At 46.4% G+C, this 24631-nt stretch overlaps 7 protein-coding genes across 7 annotated transcripts; 4 read left to right on the top strand and 3 right to left on the bottom strand.

Annotated features, from left to right (window-relative positions):
* Positions 1-6967: 6967 nt before the first annotated feature.
* On the top strand, positions 6968-9567 carry GL218_02284 (Elongator complex protein 2; the record flags this gene model as incomplete). Its single annotated transcript, XM_033578788.1, has 3 exons — positions 6968-7099; positions 7173-9388; positions 9444-9567. The coding sequence occupies 3 exons, from the start codon at positions 6968-6970 to the stop codon at positions 9565-9567; spliced, it is 2472 nt and encodes an 823-aa protein (XP_033438884.1).
* A 295-nt stretch (positions 9568-9862) lies between these two features.
* Positions 9863-10384, bottom strand: GL218_02283 (uncharacterized protein; the record flags this gene model as incomplete). The annotated part of the gene is made up of 2 exons (XM_033578787.1): positions 9863-10101; positions 10249-10384. 2 exons carry the CDS (start codon positions 10382-10384, stop codon positions 9863-9865), a joined length of 375 nt encoding a protein of 124 aa, XP_033438891.1.
* An 885-nt stretch (positions 10385-11269) lies between these two features.
* Positions 11270-12006, top strand: GL218_02282 (uncharacterized protein; the record flags this gene model as incomplete). Its single annotated transcript, XM_033578786.1, has 2 exons — positions 11270-11509; positions 11626-12006. 2 exons carry the CDS (start codon positions 11270-11272, stop codon positions 12004-12006), a joined length of 621 nt encoding a protein of 206 aa, XP_033438890.1.
* A 544-nt stretch (positions 12007-12550) lies between these two features.
* Positions 12551-14128, bottom strand: GL218_02281 (actin; the record flags this gene model as incomplete). The annotated part of the gene is made up of 6 exons (XM_033578785.1): positions 12551-12781; positions 12838-13609; positions 13677-13707; positions 13798-13853; positions 13994-14024; positions 14122-14128. 6 exons carry the CDS (start codon positions 14126-14128, stop codon positions 12551-12553), a joined length of 1128 nt encoding a protein of 375 aa, XP_033438889.1.
* A 2347-nt stretch (positions 14129-16475) lies between these two features.
* Positions 16476-17207, top strand: GL218_02280 (Hsp70 nucleotide exchange factor FES1; the record flags this gene model as incomplete). The annotated part of the gene is made up of 1 exon (XM_033578784.1): positions 16476-17207. One exon carries the CDS (start codon positions 16476-16478, stop codon positions 17205-17207), a length of 732 nt encoding a protein of 243 aa, XP_033438888.1.
* Positions 17208-17481: 274 nt separating this feature from the next.
* On the bottom strand, positions 17482-18707 carry GL218_02279 (putative 54S ribosomal protein L7, mitochondrial; the record flags this gene model as incomplete). The annotated part of the gene is made up of 4 exons (XM_033578783.1): positions 17482-17607; positions 17668-17756; positions 17807-18402; positions 18472-18707. The coding sequence occupies 4 exons, from the start codon at positions 18705-18707 to the stop codon at positions 17482-17484; spliced, it is 1047 nt and encodes a 348-aa protein (XP_033439349.1).
* A 2373-nt stretch (positions 18708-21080) lies between these two features.
* On the top strand, positions 21081-23829 carry GL218_02278 (uncharacterized protein; the record flags this gene model as incomplete). Its single annotated transcript, XM_033578782.1, has 5 exons — positions 21081-21167; positions 21238-21339; positions 21405-21779; positions 21841-22540; positions 22592-23829. The coding sequence occupies 5 exons, from the start codon at positions 21081-21083 to the stop codon at positions 23827-23829; spliced, it is 2502 nt and encodes an 833-aa protein (XP_033439350.1).
* Positions 23830-24631: the final 802 nt, after the last annotated feature.

Below are 24631 nucleotides of genomic sequence, written 5' to 3'. Positions count from 1 at the left end.
GCGTTAAGCCTTATTAAGAAGATCATGCAATACTTAGACCTTGGATCTACCATTCAAGGCGATCGAAGTAGCATGTGACCGACTCTGCAGAAAACACGGCCCCAACTACGGGTACCTAGAGCACTCCGAAGAACGGTACCGGGGCATGCGTCGTGTCACGAGACACGAAAAACATAGTAATCCCACCGACATAATTTAGAACATATGACAACCTAGGAAAGAAGGAAAAGAGCAATCGAGGTTTTCCGCCATTTCGACCCTGTCATGCAATGTGATCCTCTTCACCTCACCATCGGAAATCTACTGGTCTTTAACTAGACGCGATGACGCCCCGTTTAATCCCAAAGGCCGGTGATCCATATATGCTATTCCGTACAGCGAACGACTGCTAGCCGTCGAGACCAGATAGATTATTCTAACTAACCTCCGGGGTTATACTATAGCCGATTCGAAGTTCTCTACTACTCAGCTCGCTCAGTAACTCTTAGATATGTGCCTTGGTCATAAAGAACTACTTTAAGCACTGGTTTGTTGATATCCCTTAGGGGTATGGCCGAGAGCATCTGCGAATAGCGACGCCTCTATCGAACCCAATACAAGGAACTGAGGAGATTGCTGGTACGAGATCCGTAATTATTTTTATCAGTGCCACTTTCTTCTATCAGAAAAGTAGATGATACGGCTGTGTAAGTAGAGTTAAGAACAAGCCCTTCATCACAACAAACGCCTTTGTTTCACTCGAAGACGCGGCGATCATCCTTAGCTTCCGGATGGCTTAAGCGGGAAGCTCGACGTTTGAAGGCGCCGAATCGGAAGAAAAGCTATCTCATCGAAATTCGGGTATGACGTACCCGCAGTCCAGGCTGGTGAGACGGGTTGTCGAGGCGGCTGTCTGCATATTATGGTATGACATCCATATTTTCGGGATCATCGCACTTCGAGACGAACCGTATTGTCCAGGCTTCTGGGCTCTTGAGAAGCACACAATGTGACCATCCCCTTGGAACTTTATCTCGGACGAGCACGGGTAGCCCCGGTAGACCTAGATCAGGCGGCTACACCTAGGTAACCTAATTACTTAGACTGCGAACATGGTGGGTGTATTCCACTGTCCGGGTAAGCAATTTGTATCCTGCATATTCCCAAAAACATCCCACCAACATGGCACCACTGATATTGCCAAATAGGATCTCTCATTAGGGCTACGAAATAGCTACGTCGTATGCGGTACTGTTCGTACTTGGCCCTCATATTTATGTCGTGCTTTTTTTTGTAGGCAATAAGCAGCGTATAACTTTATTCGAAGTCGATTTCTTATCTTCGAGGCATGTTGAGCCTGAAGGAATTCTACCTTATAACTTCCTAGGGTACGCGACCGGTATTGTCACAGATGAACGCCTAGGAAAGTGAACGGACATATTTCCCCTGCAACTACGTCCAAGAATAGTCGATTGTTTTATGCGCTCCGAATTTCAATTTGTCCTGCCGGCCTTGTGCGACTCGATTATCTCGGACAATTCAACAGACAATGCATGTCTTTCCCATCTGAATCTGAAGAGGATCTTATCTTATACAATGAGCGCCGACATGGCAGTGGATGCCTGCATTTTGCATTTACGAGGTCTTGGTTAATTATTGCCGCGTATGCAATCCGTCGCTCCGAGATCGATCTCCCCCTCTAGGTCACAGCAAAGGCTAGAGTAACTACAATCCCCTTACGACGCGCAGCACAACTCGATCAGAAAGTGCTATAGTTATCAGAATGTATTTCCTATCACTCACAACCGTTACACTCCAAGAAAACTGAGGCGACGACTACTTATTACTCTTCTTAATACTCACTGAGGGCTAGAGCGGTCTTGTTTCATGCAGTAGGCGAAATATAACACGTGGGAATATTTGTTAGAGCTCTATTGACAACGTGAGGGATGCGCGCTGTGTCGGAAACGAGTTTTGCAGAGACCAACGACGATTCAGTACGGCCTCGGGTTCTTGGCTAACCCGATGACCTGCGCTCCGAATAGGACGGAGCCGATGGTGCGCATAGCGAGGGACAAATTCCGGCACCGAAGAGACAGGCCCCTTACCCGTCAATTACACTCTTTTCATGCCAAGATTTCTTACCCCTGTGGAACACTTGGCATAGCCAAATTTTACTTGATCAATAATCACAGGGCTTGTCTTTTATCTTCACAGTTAAAGATACCAGAGCTAATTCGGCTATTATCACGAATAGATTGTGCTATGGCGAATATAAATTCTGAACTATTAGAATTTTAATACTAAAGGAGCTCGAAGACTGAATGACGAACTCTCCGACATTAGTATTATAGCTTAGTCGAACCTGACTATTCATACAAGCCGGGTTGGAGTGGCTCTAGGTCTTTCTCAAATCATCTCAGCTTTAAGCTAATGGAAACCTGTGGTGTCGGCGTAGACAGAGTCATAAGGCATTGCAGAAGGCCAAGCCTTCATCTATCCCAGCAACCCAGTAGAGCTATTCTTAGGAGGTCGATGATATCCGGCTTAATGCCGCGCAACCCATAAAAAGCGACTCGACTCCAAGAGTACCAATCATAAGCGCTGGGGAGTTGGAGATGGCCAACCCGAGAGGTCTCTTGCTAAATGAAATGCCTTCGATAACACACCGACTAGCTGAGAAGCCTGGATCAGCCGCAATACGGCTTGTCGAGGATATCATACCCATCCTACACACCGTGACTTTCATGCCCCCAGGTTCCGCATTCCCGCTTTGGGAATATTTCATTTTATCCCGCCTTAACTACATATAAGACTAGAACACTAAGGTAATAATCATAATAATGCCCGAGGCGGGGTAGCTTGACGTCGACACAAAAAGACAGGCTAGGAAGAGAGGATAGAATGAAAGGGTGCAGCATTGACAGCTTCTGTCACAAATGACGATAATACCACCACCACTTCGGAGAATGCAGGAATCTTCGTCATCTGACGGAAGGAAAAGGAAAAGGAAATAATAATAATAATAACAATTGAGGAGGAAACCGGACTCACCACCACCCTTGCATGCAGGCTCTGGTGAAGTCAACCTGCTCACCTTTAGATGCGGCAAGATAGTAAAACGATCTTCCTGCTTCTATACTTTATCTGATTATTCTCTCCCGCACCCCATCATGGATATGCCGGTAATCCATGCTTTAAAGCGCAATTTTATAAATCCCCCTGCCGAATAAAAGTTTTCAAGGAGGGTGAGCGGCTGGCTTACAGACGTGGCAAGCAGCGTAGCTTCTGTCATGTGGCCTAGCTCCAGATTTACGAGTTTCAGTTATTAGACAAGATCTGTCGTCACCTTAGTGCAACGGAAACGCCGATCATATAACTACGTAGTGAGCTTGTATAGAGTCGATTGAAATTCTTCCTAGCTCTTGTAGTGCAAAGAGTGCAAAGGGGGGAGCTATAGATATTAGAGAACCAGGGCCTTACTTCCGGATCGAGCGACATGCATCTTCTATCACAGTCTTATGGCTGCAAGTAGGTGGGCAAACCCGACAAGCCGACTTCTTAATAATAACTAGGAAGTAGGCTTGTTGGTCAAATTTACCGGGGTATAGACCTTCTTCCCAGCAAGTATTTGACCCAAGTATTCGACCAAGTATTCGGCCAAGTATTTTGGTTCCTGACAAGAGAGCTGGCAAACGGAACCGTCAGCGCTAGGAACTGCGGAACGTTTCTCGTTGCTGCAACCACAGCCGGCAGAGACCTAGCACACATACATATTGCTCATGAACTGCACGGATTAACTGACTAACTAGACCTAGCTGCAGACTTAGTGAGCTCTGATACGCTTCTTTAGCAACGTCACCGCCCAATATGAGAGGTTGCTGCTATCCACAAACCTCTTCTCCAGTGCCGTTACTGCACGTATAGTTTTTCTGGCGGTTGATCCTGCTTATTCTGGTATCATACATGCAATCTAAGGGCGCAATGAGTGGACCGTCCCAGTTCCACAACATCTACCAAAGTATCCCATCATAGTATGCAGATAGGATGGGACGCCGGTGGTGTCTAATCTTCCTATCATTGACACCGAGTACTGAAAGACGGATACGAAAGAGCCAATATTTTGTCTCGTGAGATGCCTCGCTCGAAGGCCGTATTGTTCATGATTATTTTGATTGGGCTATTCCAAGAGACTTTAGGTCTCATCATAGCTACCGCACATGAGTTACTCTACACGGGCAGACAGCCCCACGGGCGCCTCGCCCGGCTGCCTTGCATTGCGGTTGTATCATACCGGTCCGATATGAACCACGAATACGGCTTTGTAATTATGTTGGTCAGATGTTCAGATTGGCAGATTCAGGTCGAGTTCTGTCCTCGGGAGATTCAGGACGACTGTTCCAACTATCTACACTAACATACGAAGATAAACTAGGCGTCTCTTAGAAACTGAGAGCCAGCTATATGCTAACTATATGCTAACTATATGCTACATCAGCGTGGTGTTATTTTTAAAGTCGAACTCCACAACGATTACTGCGGCAGGTCGTTGCGATGTGACTTCGGATCATCTTCCGATATCTTACTACAAGATTACTTATATTTGTCATGGTCGGTATTAAAAAAAAAATACTGTAAAAATTGCTGTCATTTTCACTATTGGTACCGCTGAAACTCCCCGGGTATAAAAAACATCGTTAGATTAGCGATATTGCCCAATATGACCCAATATCGTCAAGACTCTCCCCCATATCACAGCATAAGGCAAAGATACTACCTCCAAAAGTAGACAACAAGAAAGCTCGACCATGAAACCCTGTGCGACAACAGATGCACACTGTTCCTAGATTATTTACTGAAGAGCGTGAGGCTCTTGAACTGACCTAAGACCCATCTGAATGGGACACTTCAGTTGTTCCGTTGGCACCACGTAGGCGGTAATACAAATTTACACAAAGCTAAGCCCAACATAATTTTTGAGCCACCAATCACAAGTCTAGAGGTTTCTACGAGTGGTGCTACAAGATACCAGTTACCCCTTGAAGGATTCCCGTTCGGCGTAGATTCAAGGAGATACTGCGTAGAATCCGGTTCTAAACCATCGAATAGGGATGATGATATGGAAATTGTGAGGGACCCTTAGCCGGGAAACGCAACATAACATACGTACGTATCATAGAACCCTTAGGCTTCCACCGAGATGTTCTGTTACGACCAATTGATTAATCACATGCACGTCTCACTAAGCGAGTGGTTTGGGAATCAGATCATCTCAAATCTCCTGGGTCAGGCGAGTTGCACAGTACCAAGCTTCAACGGCGACATTATATCAAAGTGCTGACCGTCTTACGTATTAATTACGAGCCTGCATCTGTTACATAGTGCGCGGTCGCGTATGGGATAGAATACCCATACGTAGTAGAGGTCATGATATGATAGGCGAGAAGCAGTTGGTTGGGAGGTATTTTAAAAGACACAAACTTGGATGAATCGATATTAACAGAAGGTTTGTCGGGAGTAAAACCCTTCCCCTCATTTCCCTAGCCGTCATCAAACCGGAAGGCCTACATCGTACTGCTGTTTCTAATTCCTAACCCGCAGCACATTCTAGTTGTCGACACGGTCCGGACGGCAATGCGTGGTGCGCGGGAGAGGTTATAACGCGCAGCTCGCAGCAGCAGGCTGCAGCTTGTCGTCCCTGGCAGATGCCTTCAGCGTCCCTCGTGGCGCCGAGGGGGTCAACCCTGACGCCACGGGATTCAGAGGTAGATCGATCTCAGCCCGTGGTCGGTAGGTAAGGGGCTGGTACGCCGCTCAGAATAGAGCCGACGCTCATGCGGAAGCTTTGGTGGATGCTCCATCAGCGCCCAAGTTGATCAGGTGCCTGCGGGTATGGCACGTGTGTCTTATTCGGGCATACATAGCATATGTATGTAGGTATACTTGCTGCACGGCGGCAAGGAGGGAGCTCAGGGTTAAGGGCGGCTGTTTTGGATATTGTAATTGGTAAAGGGGTTAGGGGTGTTCTATTTCCATCCTGGCTATTGTAGCGTTCGCGAGGAATTTGTCTAGGTAGTTATTTGATTACCTACCTATCTTAGATATTAATCTTACCTACTTTACGAATATAATTTCTTCATGGTACGGTTCTAGTCCGGGAGTATAGAATTACAAAACGGGGAATCGGAATGAAACTCCTTTGTATGAACCAATTACTTGTATACGACGCTCGACGCTCGACGCTCGACGCTCGACGATGTGAAAAAGAGACGTTCTTATTAGCCCCGAGATATCGTCCAGTAGGGTATTTGTGGCTTAAGGTGCAAATAGGGCAATCCGACATTAAAAAACCCATACTCTGGTTCTTTAAGGTACCAGGTTTCCATTTATAGTATTTTTGTCTTAAATTACGGTATATTTAGCATTAGCCTCTTGTACGCTGCATGCTTCAATAGGAGTAAAGGGTTCATTTACATTATGTAGTACAAGGAGCTTGATTATCTACCTAATGTATATAAGCTGTCATTTATTCTTCATATTTACGTCATGGAAACTACCTACCTAAGTAAGCAATTAAAGATTACTTACCTACATAGGTATTTGATATGAGAGTATATATTAGAAAACGGAATAGATGATAATTTTACTTCTAGTTATATTACCTTATAAATACGGTAAATATTAGGTACATGTAAGTAGTAAACAGTAATGAGTTACTTAAATACGCTATAAGAGAGGAAAGGTTTATGTAAGTCAGCGTAGATAAACTGTCGACTAGTATACCCTAGGTACCTAACTAAGTACCTATACTAAGCGCACAGTGCCGACTGTATTCACCCGGCAAGTGGAGATTTTGCAACTGACGCAGACTTCTCAACTGAATTTTTGGAGCACCAACCAATCATAAGCCTTGTCTTTTATACTTTGTAAAAGCAACTTGCCATGTACCAAATTATTTCCCATACAAAACACAACTATAACACCGCACATGGAGAATTACCAGGTCGGCGTAGATTATCTCTCCGCTGGTGCCAATAGGCACACTGCTGTAGCAGATTGGAATGAAGATGGGATTGTAGCTTACGGAGCTGACTCTTATATCGCTCTATGGCGACCCCATGTAGGTCCAACTAATTATAATTCAAGGGTCTGATGTATATCTTGTTAATTTCTAATAATTTTTATTTCATTAGGATTTACAACCAAGAGGTGTGACAAACCTCATATCCGGACATAGTGGTGCCGTTAAGGCCGTTAGGTTTCTGCCCAAACTTGAGGGAGAGTCTAAAACTTATTTGCTCAGTGGTGCTGATGACCAAAGCTTGAAAGTCTGGGAACTTTCATCCGATGGCTCGGATATCACTACTGCATCCTGCATCCAGACTGCACAGGGCCATACGGCTGCAATTAACTTTATAGCAGCCTGCCATGAAGGAGCGTCGGCAACTTCGACGTCGAGGATATTTGCTACGGGAGCAGCAGATGCCTCGATAAAAGTGTGGGTTCTGGAAGAAGACAATGTTCGCTTGCTACAAACGATTAAGACTGCCCCGAAATTCTTCCCTCTTTCAATGGCTCTAAGTACGCTTAGACAGGATGGTGAAGCCTTAGTCCTAGCCGTAGCGGGGACTAGAGACATCGTCCAAATATTCGTGGCAAGTTCTAGAAATAACCCCGAGTTCCAGCTTCAGGCGACCTTATCAGGCCATGAGGGTTGGATTCGGTCATTAGACTTTAGATGGGAGAGAACTAGTCCCGATAGCGATTTGATATTGGCATCTGCGAGCCAGGATAAGTATATTCGCCTCTGGCGGTTTCACCAGGGTAAAGAGTTACCCGCTGCAACTGCAAATGGAGCTGATCCGTCTATGGGCGCATTCATGCCGGGAAGGTCTCCCTCAAACAAGGCCCATAGACTGAAAACTGTAGAAAAGGACTATTCTATCACATTCGAAGCTCTATTGCTAGGACACGATGATTGGATTTATAGTGCCAGATGGTACTCGGATCTATCTACCGGAAAACTCCAACTCCTTTCTACTTCTGCAGATAATACACTGGCTATATGGGAGGCAGACCCTTCATCGGGGATCTGGGTTACGACTGTACGGCTCGGTGAGATCAGCAGGGAACAAGGTGCCACTACAGCAACAGGCAGCACAGGTGGTTTCTGGACGGGACTTTGGTCACCGGATGGAACTTCGGTGGTATGCCTCGGGAGGACCGGTAGTTGGAGGTTGTGGGACTATAATAAGGAGCGAGATCAATGGATCCCACACATCGGTATTACTGGCCACACAAGAGCCGTCACCGGTATAGCATGGTCAAAGAATGGTGATTATTTACTTTCTACGAGTGCAGACCAGACGACACGGTTACACGCGAGCTGGAACAACGGACCTGGTAAAAAGACGTGGCATGAGATGGCTCGGCCGCAAATCCACGGCTATGACCTTAACTGTATCGACTCGCTTGGGAATTCCAAGTTCGTCTCCGGCGCCGACGAGAAGCTGATGCGTGTATTTGATGAGCCGAAGGCGGTGGCAAAGCTACTAAGTAGGTTGTGTGACATCGGCAATGAAGACGTCGAGGCTATGCCCGACGCTGCTAACATGCCGGTCCTCGGCCTCTCAAACAAGGCAATCGAAGCTGTCGACGACGATCTCGAAGTCCAAGTAGCCAATCCCGAGACGGACCGAGGCGCCTTAGATCCAGGGTCCACGGTCCGCAAATCCGTATTGGACATCGACCACCCGCCATTCGAGGACAGCCTCTCTCGGCACACCCTCTGGCCTGAAATTGAAAAGCTCTACGGACACGGTTACGAGATTTCATGCCTGGCTGTAAGTCACGATGGAACTTTGATTGCTAGCGCATGCAAAGCGAGCTCAATCAACCATGCCGTCATCCGTTTATTCGAGACAGAGAAGTGGACTGAAGTGAAACCACCATTAACAGCTCATTCTCTAACTACAACACGCCTACGATTCTCTCCCGATGATAGGTACTTACTCAGCGTTGGGCGAGACAGGCAATGGGCAGTTTTCGAGAGGGACAATGATAATAAGCAGAGCTATAAGCTCCTGCAGTCCAACCCTAAGGGTCATTCGAGGATGATCTTGGATGCAGCTTGGGCTCCTTGGTTCAATTCATTTGTATTCGCCACAGCGGGTCGAGACAAGCAAGTGAAGATATGGCGACACGCATCGCCCGACTCCGCGGAGTCGGGCATCACCTGCGTAACTACTATACCAGAAACTCATCCGGTCACGGCTGTCGACTTTTTACATCGTAGCACCGAGAATAACACCTTTCTCCTAGCCGTGGGCACAGAGATTGGAAATGTTTCGATATATTCGGTCGATGCGATATCACTCGGTGTATCATCAAAGTTGAGTTTAAAGCCAGAGTAAGTTTCTGTCATCTAATTTCTAGAATATCAACTACTAACGGTTTTACCATAGATTATGCCTGGCTAAGGCTGTTCTTCAACTCTCATGGAGGCCAATGCGATCTATGAATGAGCTGGCGATAGCTGGTGAGGATGGCTCACTTAGGGTATATTCGTTTCCAGAGAGAACCCCATGAAATTGGCTTGCTTTCAGCTATGCAAATGTCTAGATACGCACGCCTTTCTAATGGGCTTCTTGGAAGGCATCCGCGAGCCTATTGATACAAGTCTATCGATCCAAACGCCAAACTATCTTACACAAACACATTAACGCCTCATCCCATCACTCGTAGACTGGGCTGCACCATATACAAGCACCACTGATTACCATTATTATATCATTCGTCGTTTGCTGGTTCACACAAGAGAAATATGCCCGAGGCTTCATCCGTGTATCTTTAGATCCTCCACAGTCGGGGGGTTCTTCAAGCATCATAGCTCCCGGTTCATATATTCGGCCGTCTCAGTAGCCGCTGCCGCCATAGTCTTCGCCATAGATGAAGTTGCTAGTGATAGTGCGTCCTTATTGCCTGCGACCACATTGGAAGCAACCCCGCTGTCACCGCCATTGACGTAGAACCAGGCGCGACTGATGATGAAGAGAAGATGCTGGGGGAGGTAGAGCACGACGGCGATGGTCAATAGACTGCATAAGAGGAATACGACGGACCCTATATATAAGAGAGCAATTAGCATGTAGGCCATTTCAACCTGACGCTAGTATTGCAGCACATTTATCCTATTCATTTTCCCTGATGTAGGAGTATATCGAGGGACAGTGCTGCGGCAATGATAACGTCTATAAACAGATAACTCACAAAATATAAATCTCTCGGCCGACGTAAACATGTAGACACCGAACGTAACTTCAATCTGGTACTGCTTCAACCGAAGCCAGCGGCCGAACCGCTGAACGGCATTGAGGTTCTCGGGCTCTTTTGCTAAGTACTCCATCTTGATTATATTTGCTTCTTTTTTTCTTCTTCTTTTCGATACCTCTTATCTCTCTTGCTAGTTCCAACTCGAGTCTCTACCGGTCGGATTCGCGCGATATATCAAGCAAGTCAAAGACCTATGTTCCCCCGTTTGTCTTTAGGGATGTTTAAAGTGTTTGAAGAAAACGATGTCAACGGCGAAACAGATCTTGCCATATAACTAGTAGATATGTATGTTGATTGATATTCGGAGGCCTCGTCTTGTCTCGTGTCGTCTCGGAAGAAGTAATTCACAGAAGACAAGGATATAAGTCGAAGCGGTTCTCGAACCACGCACGCTCTCGAAAAAGGGTCTCGCAAAATCCACCGCCGGCCGAAGGAAAACGGGAACGCGTAGCTAGGTACCTAATTGGCGAATTGCCCTCAAGGGTACGGGTACAACAGCCCTGACAGCACGGATCCTTGCTGTTTGTTAACGGCTGCACTCATAATATGGACAACTTAATTGGACCAATGGAAATGGGAAAGTGGGAATTCCCCCTTTTACGGGGTAATCTTTGCTGAATTGTCGGAATTGCCTGCCGCGCTAATTTATGAAGTAAGGCAGGGTAAGGGTAAGGTACTTAGGTACCTAACTTACCTAAGTATTCACTATGTACCTCATGTATGTAATCTGAGCTGACTATATACCTTAGGTACATGTACCTATTCCGTAGGGAGAAAAAAGTAAGTGCCAGTGACGTCGCAGCACGGGTCTGACAGCTGCTAATGATATTTACTATGAAGATGCAGGATTGAAGTATAAACTTAATCCAATGTCATATAATTTAAAAACTACCTAATTACATGTAAAAGGGTCTCCAAATCGACAGCTTCTACCTCCAGCACAACAGTAATACCAATAATGCCCTCGCTACTACTGCGGCTGCAACCGCTCCGCAACTACCTTCCCTCCATAACTCGACCATCCCATATATATTCTACCACCACCACCACCACCACCATCGCCTCTCGACCGTCCAACTTCTCCACCTCCCCGCCTCTCCTCAAAAACACCAACCTACCGCCGCGCCCTAAGCCGCCTCCTGAGGAAGATATCGAGGAGTCCTTCCTAAAGGGCAGCGGGCCCGGCGGGCAGAAGATTGTGCGTGCCTACCCATATATATATCCATACCCTTCTTACCTACTATGCCACATTCCTACACACCTACATATGTAGTAGCTCACAGAAAGAATGCACTTGATTAACAGCCCCCCCAGAACAAAACCAACTCAGCAGTCCAACTCAAGCACCTCCCCACCGGTCTCGTCGTCAAGTCCCAAGCGACCCGCTCCCGCTCTCAGAACCGCGTCATAGCCCGGCAACTGCTAGCCGACAAGCTGGACCAGCTAGCCCGCGGCGACGAGAGCCGCTCCGCCGTCGTCGGCGAATTCAAGCGCAAGAAGAAGGCCAGCTCCGCCAAGAAGAGCCGCCGGAAGTATCGCAAGCTCGACGAGGAGAAACAACAGGCTCAGCCTGGGACCGCGCTGCAGGAGGAAGAAGAGGCTTTTGAAGAAGACGAGTTCGAGGAAGGCGGGGAGAAGGAAGAGGTTCAAGATAACCCGAAGAGTAGCGAAAGAATAGAAAATAAGCAAGCTTAAAAAGGTAGGCAGTTGGTCCATCTATGAGTATATGTAAAAACGTGAGAATTTGCTTCGTAATCACTTTTTGAAGTAATATAATCTATACCAGTTGTCATTACACTACACGAGCGAATTTACGAATCGTTGGAGAAATATAGTTTCTACTGAATCATTACGTAGTAGGTTTTTACATGCTTGTGGTTCACAAGGTGGCACGCCAGACTTATTAGTGTAACGAAGAAATAAAGTAGTATATGATCAACCTCGGCTGGAATTGTCTAGTCCACCCCGTGCTTGAATGGGCCTCCTAAAAGTAAAGCACCTCATATTCTCTTTTTCCCTGGGAGTAATACAGCCCCAATCTTTCGATCATTATCAGAATTTTTCGTAGATACGAGTCTCGACTGGGATACATTCGCAACGGTGGGAGCTCCAAACATGTCGCGCCCCGGTTGGGAATATTACGGGCTCGTGAGAAATTATTGGGTTTGTGGTGTTTCAGGCGCTATTTTATTGTTAGACCCGTAGATCAGGAGCGGAATTTCTCATGGGAGCAAATACCTTAGAAGCACTTGCGGTGAACGATCGAAGGACCGCTCTCGTCGTACTCCTGCTTGGAGATCCACATTTGCTGGAAGGTGGACAGAGAAGCCAAGATGGAACCACCGATCCAGACGGAGTACTTTCGCTCAGGGGGAGCGATAATCCTGACCTTCATGGATGACGGGGCCAAGGCGGTGATCTCCTTCTGCATACGGTCGGAGAGACCAGGGTACATAGTAGTACCACCAGACTGTAGATAGCAAATTAGTACTTAAAATTAGATATATTCAGAGAATAAATACGTACCATGACAATGTTGCCGTAGAGGTCCTTTCGGACATCGACATCGCACTTCATGATGGAGTTGAAAGTAGTGACGTGGATACCACCGCTCTCAAGACCCAGTACGGAAGGCTGGAACAGAGCCTCGGGGGCACGGAATCGTTCGTTACCAATAGTAATGACCTGACCATCGGGAAGCTCGTAGGACTTCTCCAAGCTGGAGCTCTGGGCAGCAGTCTGGATCTCCTGCTCGAAGTCAAGAGCGACGTAGCAGAGCTTCTCCTTGATATCTCGGACGATTTCTCGTTCGGCGGTGGTGGAGAAGCTGTAGCCGCGCTCAGCGAGGATCTTCATGAGGTAGTCGGTCAAGTCACGACCAGCCATATCGACACGAGCAATGGCGTGGGGAAGGGCGAAACCTTCGTAGATGGGGACAACGTGGGTAACACCATCACCGGAGTCGAGCACGATACCGGTAGTACGACCGGAAGCGTACAGAGACAGGACAGCCTGGATGGAGACGTAGAAGGCGGGGGCGTTGAAAGTCTCGAAAACAATCTGGGTCATCTTCTCACGGTTAGACTTGGGGTTGATGGGAGCCTCCGTGAGCAGAACGGGGTGCTCCTCAGGAGCCACACGCAGCTCGTTGTAGAAAGTGTGATGCCAGATCTTCTCCATGTCATCCCAGTTGGTAACGACACCGTGCTCGATGGGGTATCGCAGGGTTAGGATACCACGCTTCGACTGTGCCTCATCACCGACGTACGAGTCCTTCTGACCCATACCGATCATGATACTAGCATATTGTTAGATATTGTCGTGCGCGGTAGTTATACACGTAGTATATCGGATCAGCTACTTACCCATGATGGCGGGGACGACCAACGATGGACGCTATGTTAACATGTTAGGAAAGAATCCAAATTTAGGCCCATTCTGATGAGGCTGAAGCGGGGGCAATGGTTGGGCGAGGATGGAACTTACGGAAAACAGCTCGGGGAGCATCATCACCGGCGAAACCGGCCTTGCACATACCCGAACTAATATCAAGTCAGCTCGAGTGTTCTAACATTGTTTATTTCGAAGCCAGTATCGAAGGGTTTGGATGATGATTATTATCTACATCACCCCCTAAAAAGAAGTGCGCTTCGGGATGCGGTGAGGTGAGGTTAAATCTTACCCATTGTCGATAACGAGGGCAGCAACTTCCTCTGCGATGAAAAGTGATGTTAGCCATTGTGAACTCATTAGAAGCTCGAAGCCACGAGTTGGATTCGAGACAAGATCTTAGGTTGAGCAATAACATACCCTCCATTGTGATGGATTATGTAGGTTAGGTAGTAAAAGATTAAATTAGAAGAGAATGAGGAAGTTTCTGATAGCCCTTGCGATTCCCGGATCGTGAGAGCAAAGATGGTGTTGTTTTTCTCGACGTCTGCTGGGCAGAAGGATGACGAGAAAAAGGAGGTGTTTGGCGTGGAAGTTGATTTTAAGGTAGAGAAGTCGGACAAGTCAATTACTTCTGGGGCGAGAGTGTGGGAAAAAAGGGAGGAACGAAGTTGGCTTGATGCACCGATCCCACAGTCGATGGGAGGAACTTGTGGGCCGAAACAAAAAAAGAGGCGGGGCACAACCAAGTACAAATACGTAGGCCTATCAGAGACTCCATACCGCTTCAAAGTACCCAAGGTACTTTCTAATACTTTCTAATTTTACAGGGGTAAGAATGGCCTACGCACACAACCCAATTCACTTAGACAATTACAACTGGATAGAACCAGTGATACAACTGGATACAACTGGGTAGTGCACCTTCACCGCTGACACAAAGCGGAAATATGCCTAGTAATCTGGTAATCTGCCCAAATAAAAATAAATAAGCTCCTTCTAGTTAGGTACAATATTTACCTACCTAGGTACAATACCTTCTACCTAACGTTAAGTTACGTTGGTTGATAAACGTTAATCAGGTATCTTCGAAAAGCCTCACTTTGGTTGTTTAGTATTTAATTGGTATCTTGACAAGGCGTCACTAATTATTACAGGTAGGTACCTAATCTTTACGGATTAGCATATGACTGTGTATCCATCACTGATTTTATTTAGAGGTGCCTAGAATTATTATAAGTTCTACCTCCTCGCCAAGACTTACCGATAGACTAAGGTACCTAACCCACCTCGTTGTCGCGGTCAGTGTACGGTACCTATCTTAGTATTTACCTGGTAGTCAGGGGTTACACTTCAGGAAGTCTGCAACTTATCTCGTACTTGAAGATGCGCCGAGGACCGACAGCCCAGTCAATAACTTCCACACATGTGTTTGCAGTTTATCATGTTGCCTGTGGCTTAGCATAAGGGCTCAATTACGTATACTATTAGAAACTGTACTCCCATCTGACATCTGACATCTGACCTCTGACTTGATAGGTTTATTATGGGAAACTTGACGCCAAGCAGGCATCGCCGATACTGGTCAGAATTGTCAATCTCATGGGGGCGAGTGGGTTGCGTATGCAGGGGCAAAGGAACTTGTGCTGTCCTACCTTTTTTATCCCAGCCTCGCATACCTTCTCGACGACTACTTCAACTACGTATATATGATGATTCGTAAGGACACGCCCGTTCTTTTTGCTGATACGCAACTTACATGGTACTCTAGGCAGATACTTAAAGAGTGAGGTATAACACAATGTGCCGCGTATAACATGTTGGTTTCAACTTTAGAAACAATTGTCAAGTATTCACGACGCGAAAAGAAGAAGAAAAAAAAGGAGCTAAAAATCCGCTAACAAATAGGCTTCCCGATATTAATTGTATTATTTAATTGACATCGTGACATGGCAACTTGAACAAATTTTATAACCATATCTTGAATTGTTAGGGGTAAGGGCGGTCAAGACTGGAAGAAAAAGAAGGCGGGGTGAGGGGCATTCATGGTGGGGCAGCTCAATCATCATCATCTTTGTATCTTTGTTATGTTATGGCAATGACTGAAAAAGATAACGGCTATTAAGATGTTTACTTACCTAAGGTACCTACTTAAGGTATAATAGGATGTCTGATAAATATATCAGGCATTCAAGCCGCCTGTAGCTAACATGTATTAAAGGTATAAAAAAATAAAAATAAGATAGTTGTGCCTAATTCTACCTAAATTGATAGTAGATACCTCAAGTGCCTTAGCTGCTCATTCAAATAAAATTTCTCTTCTGATTGGCTAATATCTATATATTATCTCCACTTTCTCAGCTTATCAGCCCTGTCCTTGTGAAGCTTCGCGAATCTTGGGGATCTATGGAGAATATTGTATACCTAGTTACTCAGCCAAAAATTTGGCAAGTTGACGAACAGCCTAAGAATACAATACCTCTATGAAGGCTCTGTCTAAATTTTTCAACGTATTCAGTAATTTCAACATCTAAAACTAACATCTGAAATCGGCATCAAAATCTTCAAGGTGAACCAATCGCTCGGTACTCAGAACCTTGTCTCAGACAACGTAAAACGACGTAATCTACCAAACTTCAGCAACCTCCCTTGCTTGTTCTCAGCTCCCCCCGCGGCCGAAGAGAAAAAGGAAATCTTGACTTAACTATTCGAATTACAGCCATTATTTTCTTCACAAGAAATACCCGATCAAGAGTAGAAAAGATATCGCAAAAATGGCAAATGAAAAAGGCCTAAACGAGCTGCTAAAATGGAGCATCGAAAACTCCGCAGAGACCGACCCCTCGGCCCCAGAATCCACCGCGCCCCGGTCAACGCTGAGCGCGGAGGCACTCGCCGCAATCATGGGCGCGCCGTCCGACGCGGAGCTGATGCAGGCGTCCGTCGAGCACATCACATCCAGCGACCCGGAAATCACGCTCGAGTCCAAGATGACGGCCTTCGACAACCTAGAGCAACTAGTCGAGTCGCTCGACAATGCCAACCTTTTATCTAAGCTAGGATTGTGGACGCCGCTGCTCGAGCTGCTGGCCCACGAGGAGGACCAGCTGCGGCTTATGGCGGCGTGGTGCGTCGGCACTGCCGTCCAGAATAATGCGCCGAGCCAGGAACGCCTGGTGGCGCTGGGCGGGGTGGAGAGGCTTGTGACGATGGCGCTGGGGGACCGGTTGCCGGTGGAGAAGCGCGCGGGTGCTGGGGAGGAGAAGGAGACGACGAAGGCGGAGGAGAGTGTTACTGCTACTAATCAGGGAGAGACAAAGGATGTGCGCCGCAAGGCAGTCTATGCGCTCAGCTCCGCCGTAAGAAATTACCAACCCGCTTTAGACGTTGCCGCCAAGGAGCTGCGGAAGAGGGGCGAGGAAGTCCAGGAGGGTATTGACGCAGCGGATATGGATGCGGTGGACGGACTGATTAACGGATTGAAGCAGAGGGCTTTGAATGCATAAGGTTCGATGGTTATGGGGTATGGGACAATGGCATCATCGGCGTTGGTGGGCACATCTGGGTCAGTCAAAAAAGGGGGATCTACGTGGTCATGATACACTTGGAGATAGTCACTGGTTTCTATAATCGTAAAACACGAAATAGCATTACACATATCTTTGAATTCTTTTGATTTGTGATTCCGCATATATTGTACAACTGTATTAGTCTACAGCATCATCCCGACGTGGTAAGACGGTGAATATGTACATCTTAAGGGAACATGAGTGCTATGCCTTAGTCTACAAGTTTGCCGTAGAATGGGATACCCAAACTCATGCAGAGTATTCTGGCGTGTCTATCGGACTTTGCTGTTGTTTCGAGGGTCATGCGACACCCAGATATCATCTTAGATGGGTATAGCTAGATGCGCATGTAAGTAAACGGCTAATCCCGTTGCCTAACTTATTTTTGAAAACTTACAGAATAGTTAGCTTCGATTTCCGGGAAGTAGAGCATGTCCTGGGGTTCGAAACCCCAGCTGATGTTGCCGGTGCTGTCGCCGCTGGTGCCTAGATTTTGTTAATGCCGAGTTTTCTCAGAATGGTCACTGGATACAAACCTTCAATGCCCTTCCAATCCTTGATCTTTGGGAAGACTAAGTGGATGACCTTGTCCATGAACTCGTAAGCATGGTCTCCGTATAGCGAGCATTTTACGCCTGTCCTGTCACCCTTGACAATACCCCACTGGGAAACACTCGTCTTGGTTGTCGTAACCTCAGGGCGGACACCTGTAATAGTCCGCAACACTGCCCTTCCCACAGTAATATGGTCCGGGTTCTTCTTCGCCTTGGGCATGTACATAGCTAGATGTACCGCCCTGATCTCGGGAATATTCTGCCAGGTGATATTCTTCTCGAGCGGGAAGAGAACATCGGCACCTCGGGGCCCTCTCTTAGGTCGATTTTTCATATAGGGCGATGTGTCGTCCCATTCCCTCAAGCGTATCCTTTCAGGCTTATCAGGTGTTCCAGGGGGAACATGCTGGTACATTAAAGTCATGATGTCGGAGGCAGTTGTCGAGTGGAAGGTTTGCTTTAGTCGGGGGAGGTTGAACGGTCCAGGCGCGAAATCTCGAGCAACAGGATCTGAGGATGGGGGTGGTTGAACTGGGTGCAAAGGTCCTCGGTCAAATTTGGGAGGATGATATCGGTATCTACGCGATCGAGATTTAGCAATCCATTCCTCCGCTCAAAAAGTTTATCGCATTGTATGTCGAGCCTACCTCTCGTGCGGCAATTCGTAGTTTCTGCGACTTGCCCTCTTTCTTGGATCCGTAACTTTCGCATCTTCCCTTGTGACAATTGGTGCCGTTAAGCCGGAATCCTCCTCAATATCAGGTATCACGGGTGTAGCGCTGGTGGATGCACATCTTTGAATAGTGGCCGAACAAGGCATCCAACGCGAGGCCGTACCAAGAAGCTGACGGCCAGCTCGAGGGGCTTCTCTGAGAGCTGCCATAATGTCTCGCGCACTCTAACAACGAATTTCTCGCAGCCTACTCCACGCAATCGATCTACAGCCTCAAAAGCTCAAATAGTCGGAAATTTCCTAGGCGCATATCTATTCCCACGGTCCCACAGCATGGGAAAGTTTTTCGGCGAAACCACTAATCCGAGCTTTATTTAAGATAATTCTAGCTTTATGATTGGTGACTTTTATTACGTAGGTCGTAATCCTAACCCCACGTTGTGTAACCTAAGGTAGAGATAGGTACATACATGTTTCTCATCATCCTAAATCGACCTAGATTCTTATCAATATACAAAGTACAGGTACCTAATGCACTATGCAGGGACGCTCCTATAGGTGTAATGGTTGCACGACAATCTAACGTCGTAACTATTTCACTTGGGTAGTTGAGGCTATTCCTATCAATTCCGAAGGCAAGCATGGATTTTAAGCATTCAATATTATTACACACTAGATTGTAAGATTTTGGTGAAGGGTTAAGATGAAGACACCTCACATTACCAACAAGTTGTACGTTATAAATATAGATAGATCAACCGATAATACATAATATATATCGTCACTTTAGGTAACATAAGTTCTATTCACCTTAGATACCGAGGAGGCTCGGAATACTAATAGCACCCGACAATGCGGTGGTATGTCGATCAGCTGACAAACCCTCCATTGTACAGTAGCGTTCTTAAGTGCTATGGCTACGGATACTAGCTTGTCTTTTTTTGGTATTGTATCACGATGGTGCTCGTAACGGCACGACTATATATGCATATACAATATTACTCATTACGTACCTAATATACCTACATAACATATGGACATATCATGAGACATGGAAGCTGACAACGGTAAGGCTGAAAAAAGCAAGGTATTGTACATACAATACATGTACATCGTACATCGTACATCATCACTCGTAGGCATCAATAATTCTTAGATTGCCTATTACGCATTTCATTACAGCCGCTTTCGCATTCGTGCTTTGATTCGACAAAGACTTTAACTTCGTTGGTTTGGGTAATCCAACCTACATCATTCCTAGGACCACGGGCAATTAGCCAAATAGATCGCCGACCGAAGGATTCAAACTTACATACACATGCTTAAGTCTACATATATAGGTAATACAGAGTATACTAGGTACCTAGGCGGCTAACGAGACCAGTGAGATCTCATTCGATCGCCTGCAGCGCCGAGGTCCGCCAATGGAGTGGGAGAAACGGCCCTTCTGGATTTCTCCTTAAGGAAAAAAGGTTCCATGATGTCGGAGACATATTATTAAAGGTTAGTTTACTTTGTTTTCCTCGTCCCGAGAAACCTGCCAGGTGCCTCCCCTAATACCTGCACCATGCCTGCTTAAGAAGTTGCAAAGGTGCACTTTGGCGTATTTTTGAGTTAGGTGAGGTCTAGTGTACTTGATTAAAGTTGCGCTTGCTACATCTTTATACATTTCAATGAACTTTAAGTACCATACCAGCGTAGATGGAATGAAATAAATTTAGTTTTATCTGCCTCTTGCCCTTTTTTTACCTTGAAAGAAACTTGCCTCAGGTCTGGTCTCGTTCGTTTCATTCTCCCCTTCCATCAACTTACATAACAGATTTATTATACAGCCCATGTCTCTTTACTCTTAGCGCCTCACCTTGCCTAAATTCGAGAAACATCTCTCAACAACTGATTAATTAGAACCCGTGGTTGAAAAAAAATAAGTCTCTTCCTTAGTTAGTTTACATCACGCGAATACGATTATATAATGTAATCAATTGTCAAGACAAGATACAAACAACCTTGGTTTCCCCATATTAGATCGACCATATCTCACTACCTTTTTTTTTGGACCCTTGACGACGCGAAACGCTCAGTCTTCGTTAGGAACTTTACACGCAGCGCAGAGCCCCGTACTGCCACCGCTGCAACAACTTAGTTCTTCAGCCTCTGAACTTCCTTGGCTGCTGCAAGCTTCCGTTACATTGCAAACAATTCTTCTTGTCTCTCTTATCCTTCTACTTTTCTCTTTCTCTCTGAATAAACAATTCGACTTTTACTATCATTTTGAGCCATGCGAGTTCCCTTGTCGTACCATCATCATCTCCAGCCTTAACACCAAGTCCCAGTCGCATCGACGCTCGACCCAGGCTTGGCACACCGTCTATCGGCAGCGATAGTTCAAAGCGTCGAATTTTATTTTAAAAGAGAAAGGCCAAAGAGGAGTCGCCCGTCACCGTCGCACAGCGCATTACCAAATACGAACATGAGCGAAGGCTGGTGCCGTTGTTGTAAATCATAAATTATCAACACCTACTACTTTTAATCCCCTCGAGCCTAGCCCCCTAGGCCAATCTTCAAATGTTGCGAGACCCCACCATGAAGACTAGCATTCCTAGGAAGTTCCTGAGTCGCCGCGAGAAGAATGGTCACCGTCGTAATAGATCGTCCGATCCGGCCCATAAGGTAAGGTGACATTGAATATGTCACGTCTCCATCTTAATAAGTAACTTGCATTCTAACTACATCTCTTCAGCAACACCGACCTCTATCAGCCGAAGCCTTTTTTTCTATATTCAAACCAGAATCTCGACAGTCTACTAGCGCCGGTACAGAGCGAGAAAAGGAGGGAGCTAAGGTGTGTCAACGCAAACTTCGACATTCACCTGCGCTTCAAGTAACCCTAATCGTTAATTCGAACAGATCGACGATATACGACGGCGAGTTGCCGACCTAGACTTTCCCATCCTAAGCGACGATCAGATTCGATATGTACTTAATTCTAAATATTCCTCCGGCGATGTCGATAAGGCTATGGAACTGCTGCTATTACAGCATGTCTCCCTCTCCGGCAAGATTATCAGTTACAACCCAGCGGTCCACATGCTTGGAGCTGAAAATCGAGGGAATGTGACCTGCTATCTCGACGCACTACTCTTTGCCATGTTTGCTAAACTTGAATCGTTCGAGTGCATGCTCAAGAGCGACTCTATGGATGAACCACAGAGGAAGTTAGCTGCGCTGCTCCGACTTTGGGTGAACATGCTAAGAAGCGGAAAGTTGATCGAAACAGATATGGTAAGTATCTTTTTTTTCCCTCGAACGCAAGACTATTTACAACGGACCTAATACTAGGCAGACCCAGCACATTCAGGACGCCTTGGCTGCATGTGGTTGGAGAGATGCACAATTATTAGAACAGCAGGATACATCCGAAGCCTTCGCATTCATCACGGAGACTCTTCAACTTCCTCTCCTTACTTTACAAGTCGACTTGTTTCATCAAGGAAAAAACGACGACGCTGATCACAAAGTCGTATACGAAAGACTCTTGAACCTTGCCGTACCACCGGATAATAACGGAAAGGGAATTAAATTAGAAGATTGTTTAGAGGAATACTTCAACTCTCAGGTCGATGTACTAAGAGACAGTCTGGAGGAGAAAAAGGCAGAACGATTTGAAACGATGCCAAACTTACAACCCCTCGATACTTCCAATGAACCTAAAAGTACGATTCGGGTCGTTACCGAGGAAGATCAGCAAGAAGGTATCGCACCTGAATCCGAGCATGGCCCACATTTAGAACGAAGGTGGACAATAGCCCAAGAATCTCATCTCTCGGACCTCCAAACGAATTCCGAAGCGGGAGCTTCAGGGCCTCAGACAAATTTACGGCCACATAGAAGTCGAACTGAAAGTATAATACAACGGGTTGTAGTCGATGAGCAAGGCAAACCGTCTGAACCCGATACCGCTAGTTTGTTTCAGAGAGCCAAGCATACAGCATCGATTGTTAGAGCCGTGACAATACCTGCTTGGCAATTCTTCAGACTTATACGTACGATTTTCTACTCTCTTATAAGGGTTATGAGACTAATAGAGATCATAGCGTGGCATTCCCCTGCGAATAAGGAACCAGAGAGCGACCTGGAGGTTGCACGACACTTTAGTCAACGACCCGTTGTCGGGATCTGCCTGAAACGGTATATGATGGATACGAACGGTAACATGAAGCGGCAGAACACGTATATCGATATTCCCGATAGCTTGAGGTTGCCACATTTCATTGTCGACGAAAGACATGTAGAAGAAAGTGGACTTGCTGCTGAGTACAAGCTTGTGCTTCAATCTGTGGTCTGCCACCGGGGGGATTCGCTACACTCCGGCCACTACGTCTCTTTTTGCCGCGTAGCCCCCAAGCTCCTCACTGATAACCGCAGACATGATAGTGATCCGCCTCCAGATTATGAAGAGGCACAGTGGGTTAAATTTGATGACCTTGCGATTGAAAATCGGGTAACCCTTGTTGATGACATAAAGGAATCGCTCAAGGAAGAGATGCCTTACTTACTCTTCTATCAGATTGTCCCGATAGTAGAGGTGGCAGCCAGCTCGACCGAAAGCACAGACATGGAGCCGCCATCATACGACGACGCAGCCCTCAATTTAACTAATTCAGAAACTTCAGCGACACAAAGTCAGGAAAGACTCTCGGTCTCCCGTCGACCAAGTAGCTACTTTGATAACTTGGCCCCCCAGCCGGCGACTAACGGTGGAATACGCTTTTCGGCGGACTTGGAGCCGCCGCCACGTCGCAGTTTTGCGGATGATGATGGATTTCTTAGCGTATCCCGACGAGGCAGTGTCTACAATGATTCCGGTATCCCGAGCCCCGCAGCAGTATCAGAGGGACTCTCACCAGCTGTCACACCTGGGGAGGAGACTACGGCTCAAAGGCTCAGCCGGGCCGCTGCGAGATTCAGAGGCGGCAATAAAAGTAGACCCCATAGTCAAGCTGGTGAAGGCCGCAAGAGCTTGTCGGTTACTAGATTCGGGGTCTTCATGAAATCAAGCAAGGAACCGCTACGGGACTCGACATCGATGGAAACTGAAGATGATTACGAATTCGTAGAAAACATCGAAAAGGAACGTATAAAAGAGAATGATGCAGATATCACTCCTACACCGAAAAAAGGGAAGTCGAAGTTGCATCACGATAAAGGCAAGGGGAAGGATAGTAAGAGAATAAATATGCCAGATAGGGAATGCATTGGTAAGTATATCAGCATTGTTCCCTTTTACCTGTTACATGGCGCGGTCTACTCAAGATCACAGCTGGAGTTGTGATCTAGCGATACAAGTGCGATTTACTTGACCTCCTGTGCTCCTTTCGTACAATTCTCTGCAGGTGCCTCTGCTAACTTTGGGTGTTCTAGTCCAGTAGTGCTATGACTTCATGTGGATGGATTGGACTATTGATTTCAGATACAAGATACCCGGCAGGCGTTGGTGATACACGAGATTTGCCGCAAGGAGCTTCAAAAACGAGACAGGTTGATCTGTAGGCGTACTCAGGTAATGAGCGAACTTTCGGTTAAAATATATCGCATTAATACGGGACGTGAAAAATGGGTAATTGGACAGCATTCAAACGGCGTCTTTTTAGATAGCGAGTGTACTAAAATACATCTTCTGCTGCGTCTTGGTCGCAAAAGTGGTCTCGTAATAGAGCCTGAAGTTCGTGGTGCATACTTTTGCATCATCTTAATTAATTATACCTCAAATTTCATATACTTTCTATAATATCTCGTTCTATGGTTCTATGGTTTATTAACATGACTATTAAAGCCCATACCTGTACTAATATAAGAAGTATAAAATGTGCGCTCTAATTAGAGGGATGTATTAGGTAGATAGTGCACAGGCCTGATAGATTGATAAGTTTATGAAGAGACTGGGCTAGGAAAGCCTTAAGAACGGGCGTCAGACCACTACAAGCATATACTGTTTTTTTTTTTTTCACATCGAGTTATAGATAAGATACAAGTCCGGCCGACCTATACCAGCATTGCGGGGTTTAGGAGCGGAAGGTTGCGGAAGAGCCTATTAGCACCTCCCCTCCGGGGCTGCTGGCGGGAAGCCCGGGGGC

The sequence above is a fragment of the Daldinia childiae genome, assembly GCF_008694065.1.
Source record: "Daldinia childiae strain JS-1345 chromosome Unknown Scaffold2, whole genome shotgun sequence".
Taxonomy (NCBI): Eukaryota; Fungi; Ascomycota; class Sordariomycetes; order Xylariales; family Hypoxylaceae; genus Daldinia; species Daldinia childiae.
The sequence above is the reverse complement of the archived record's forward strand: the minus strand, read 5'-3'. Positions and strand labels throughout refer to the sequence as shown.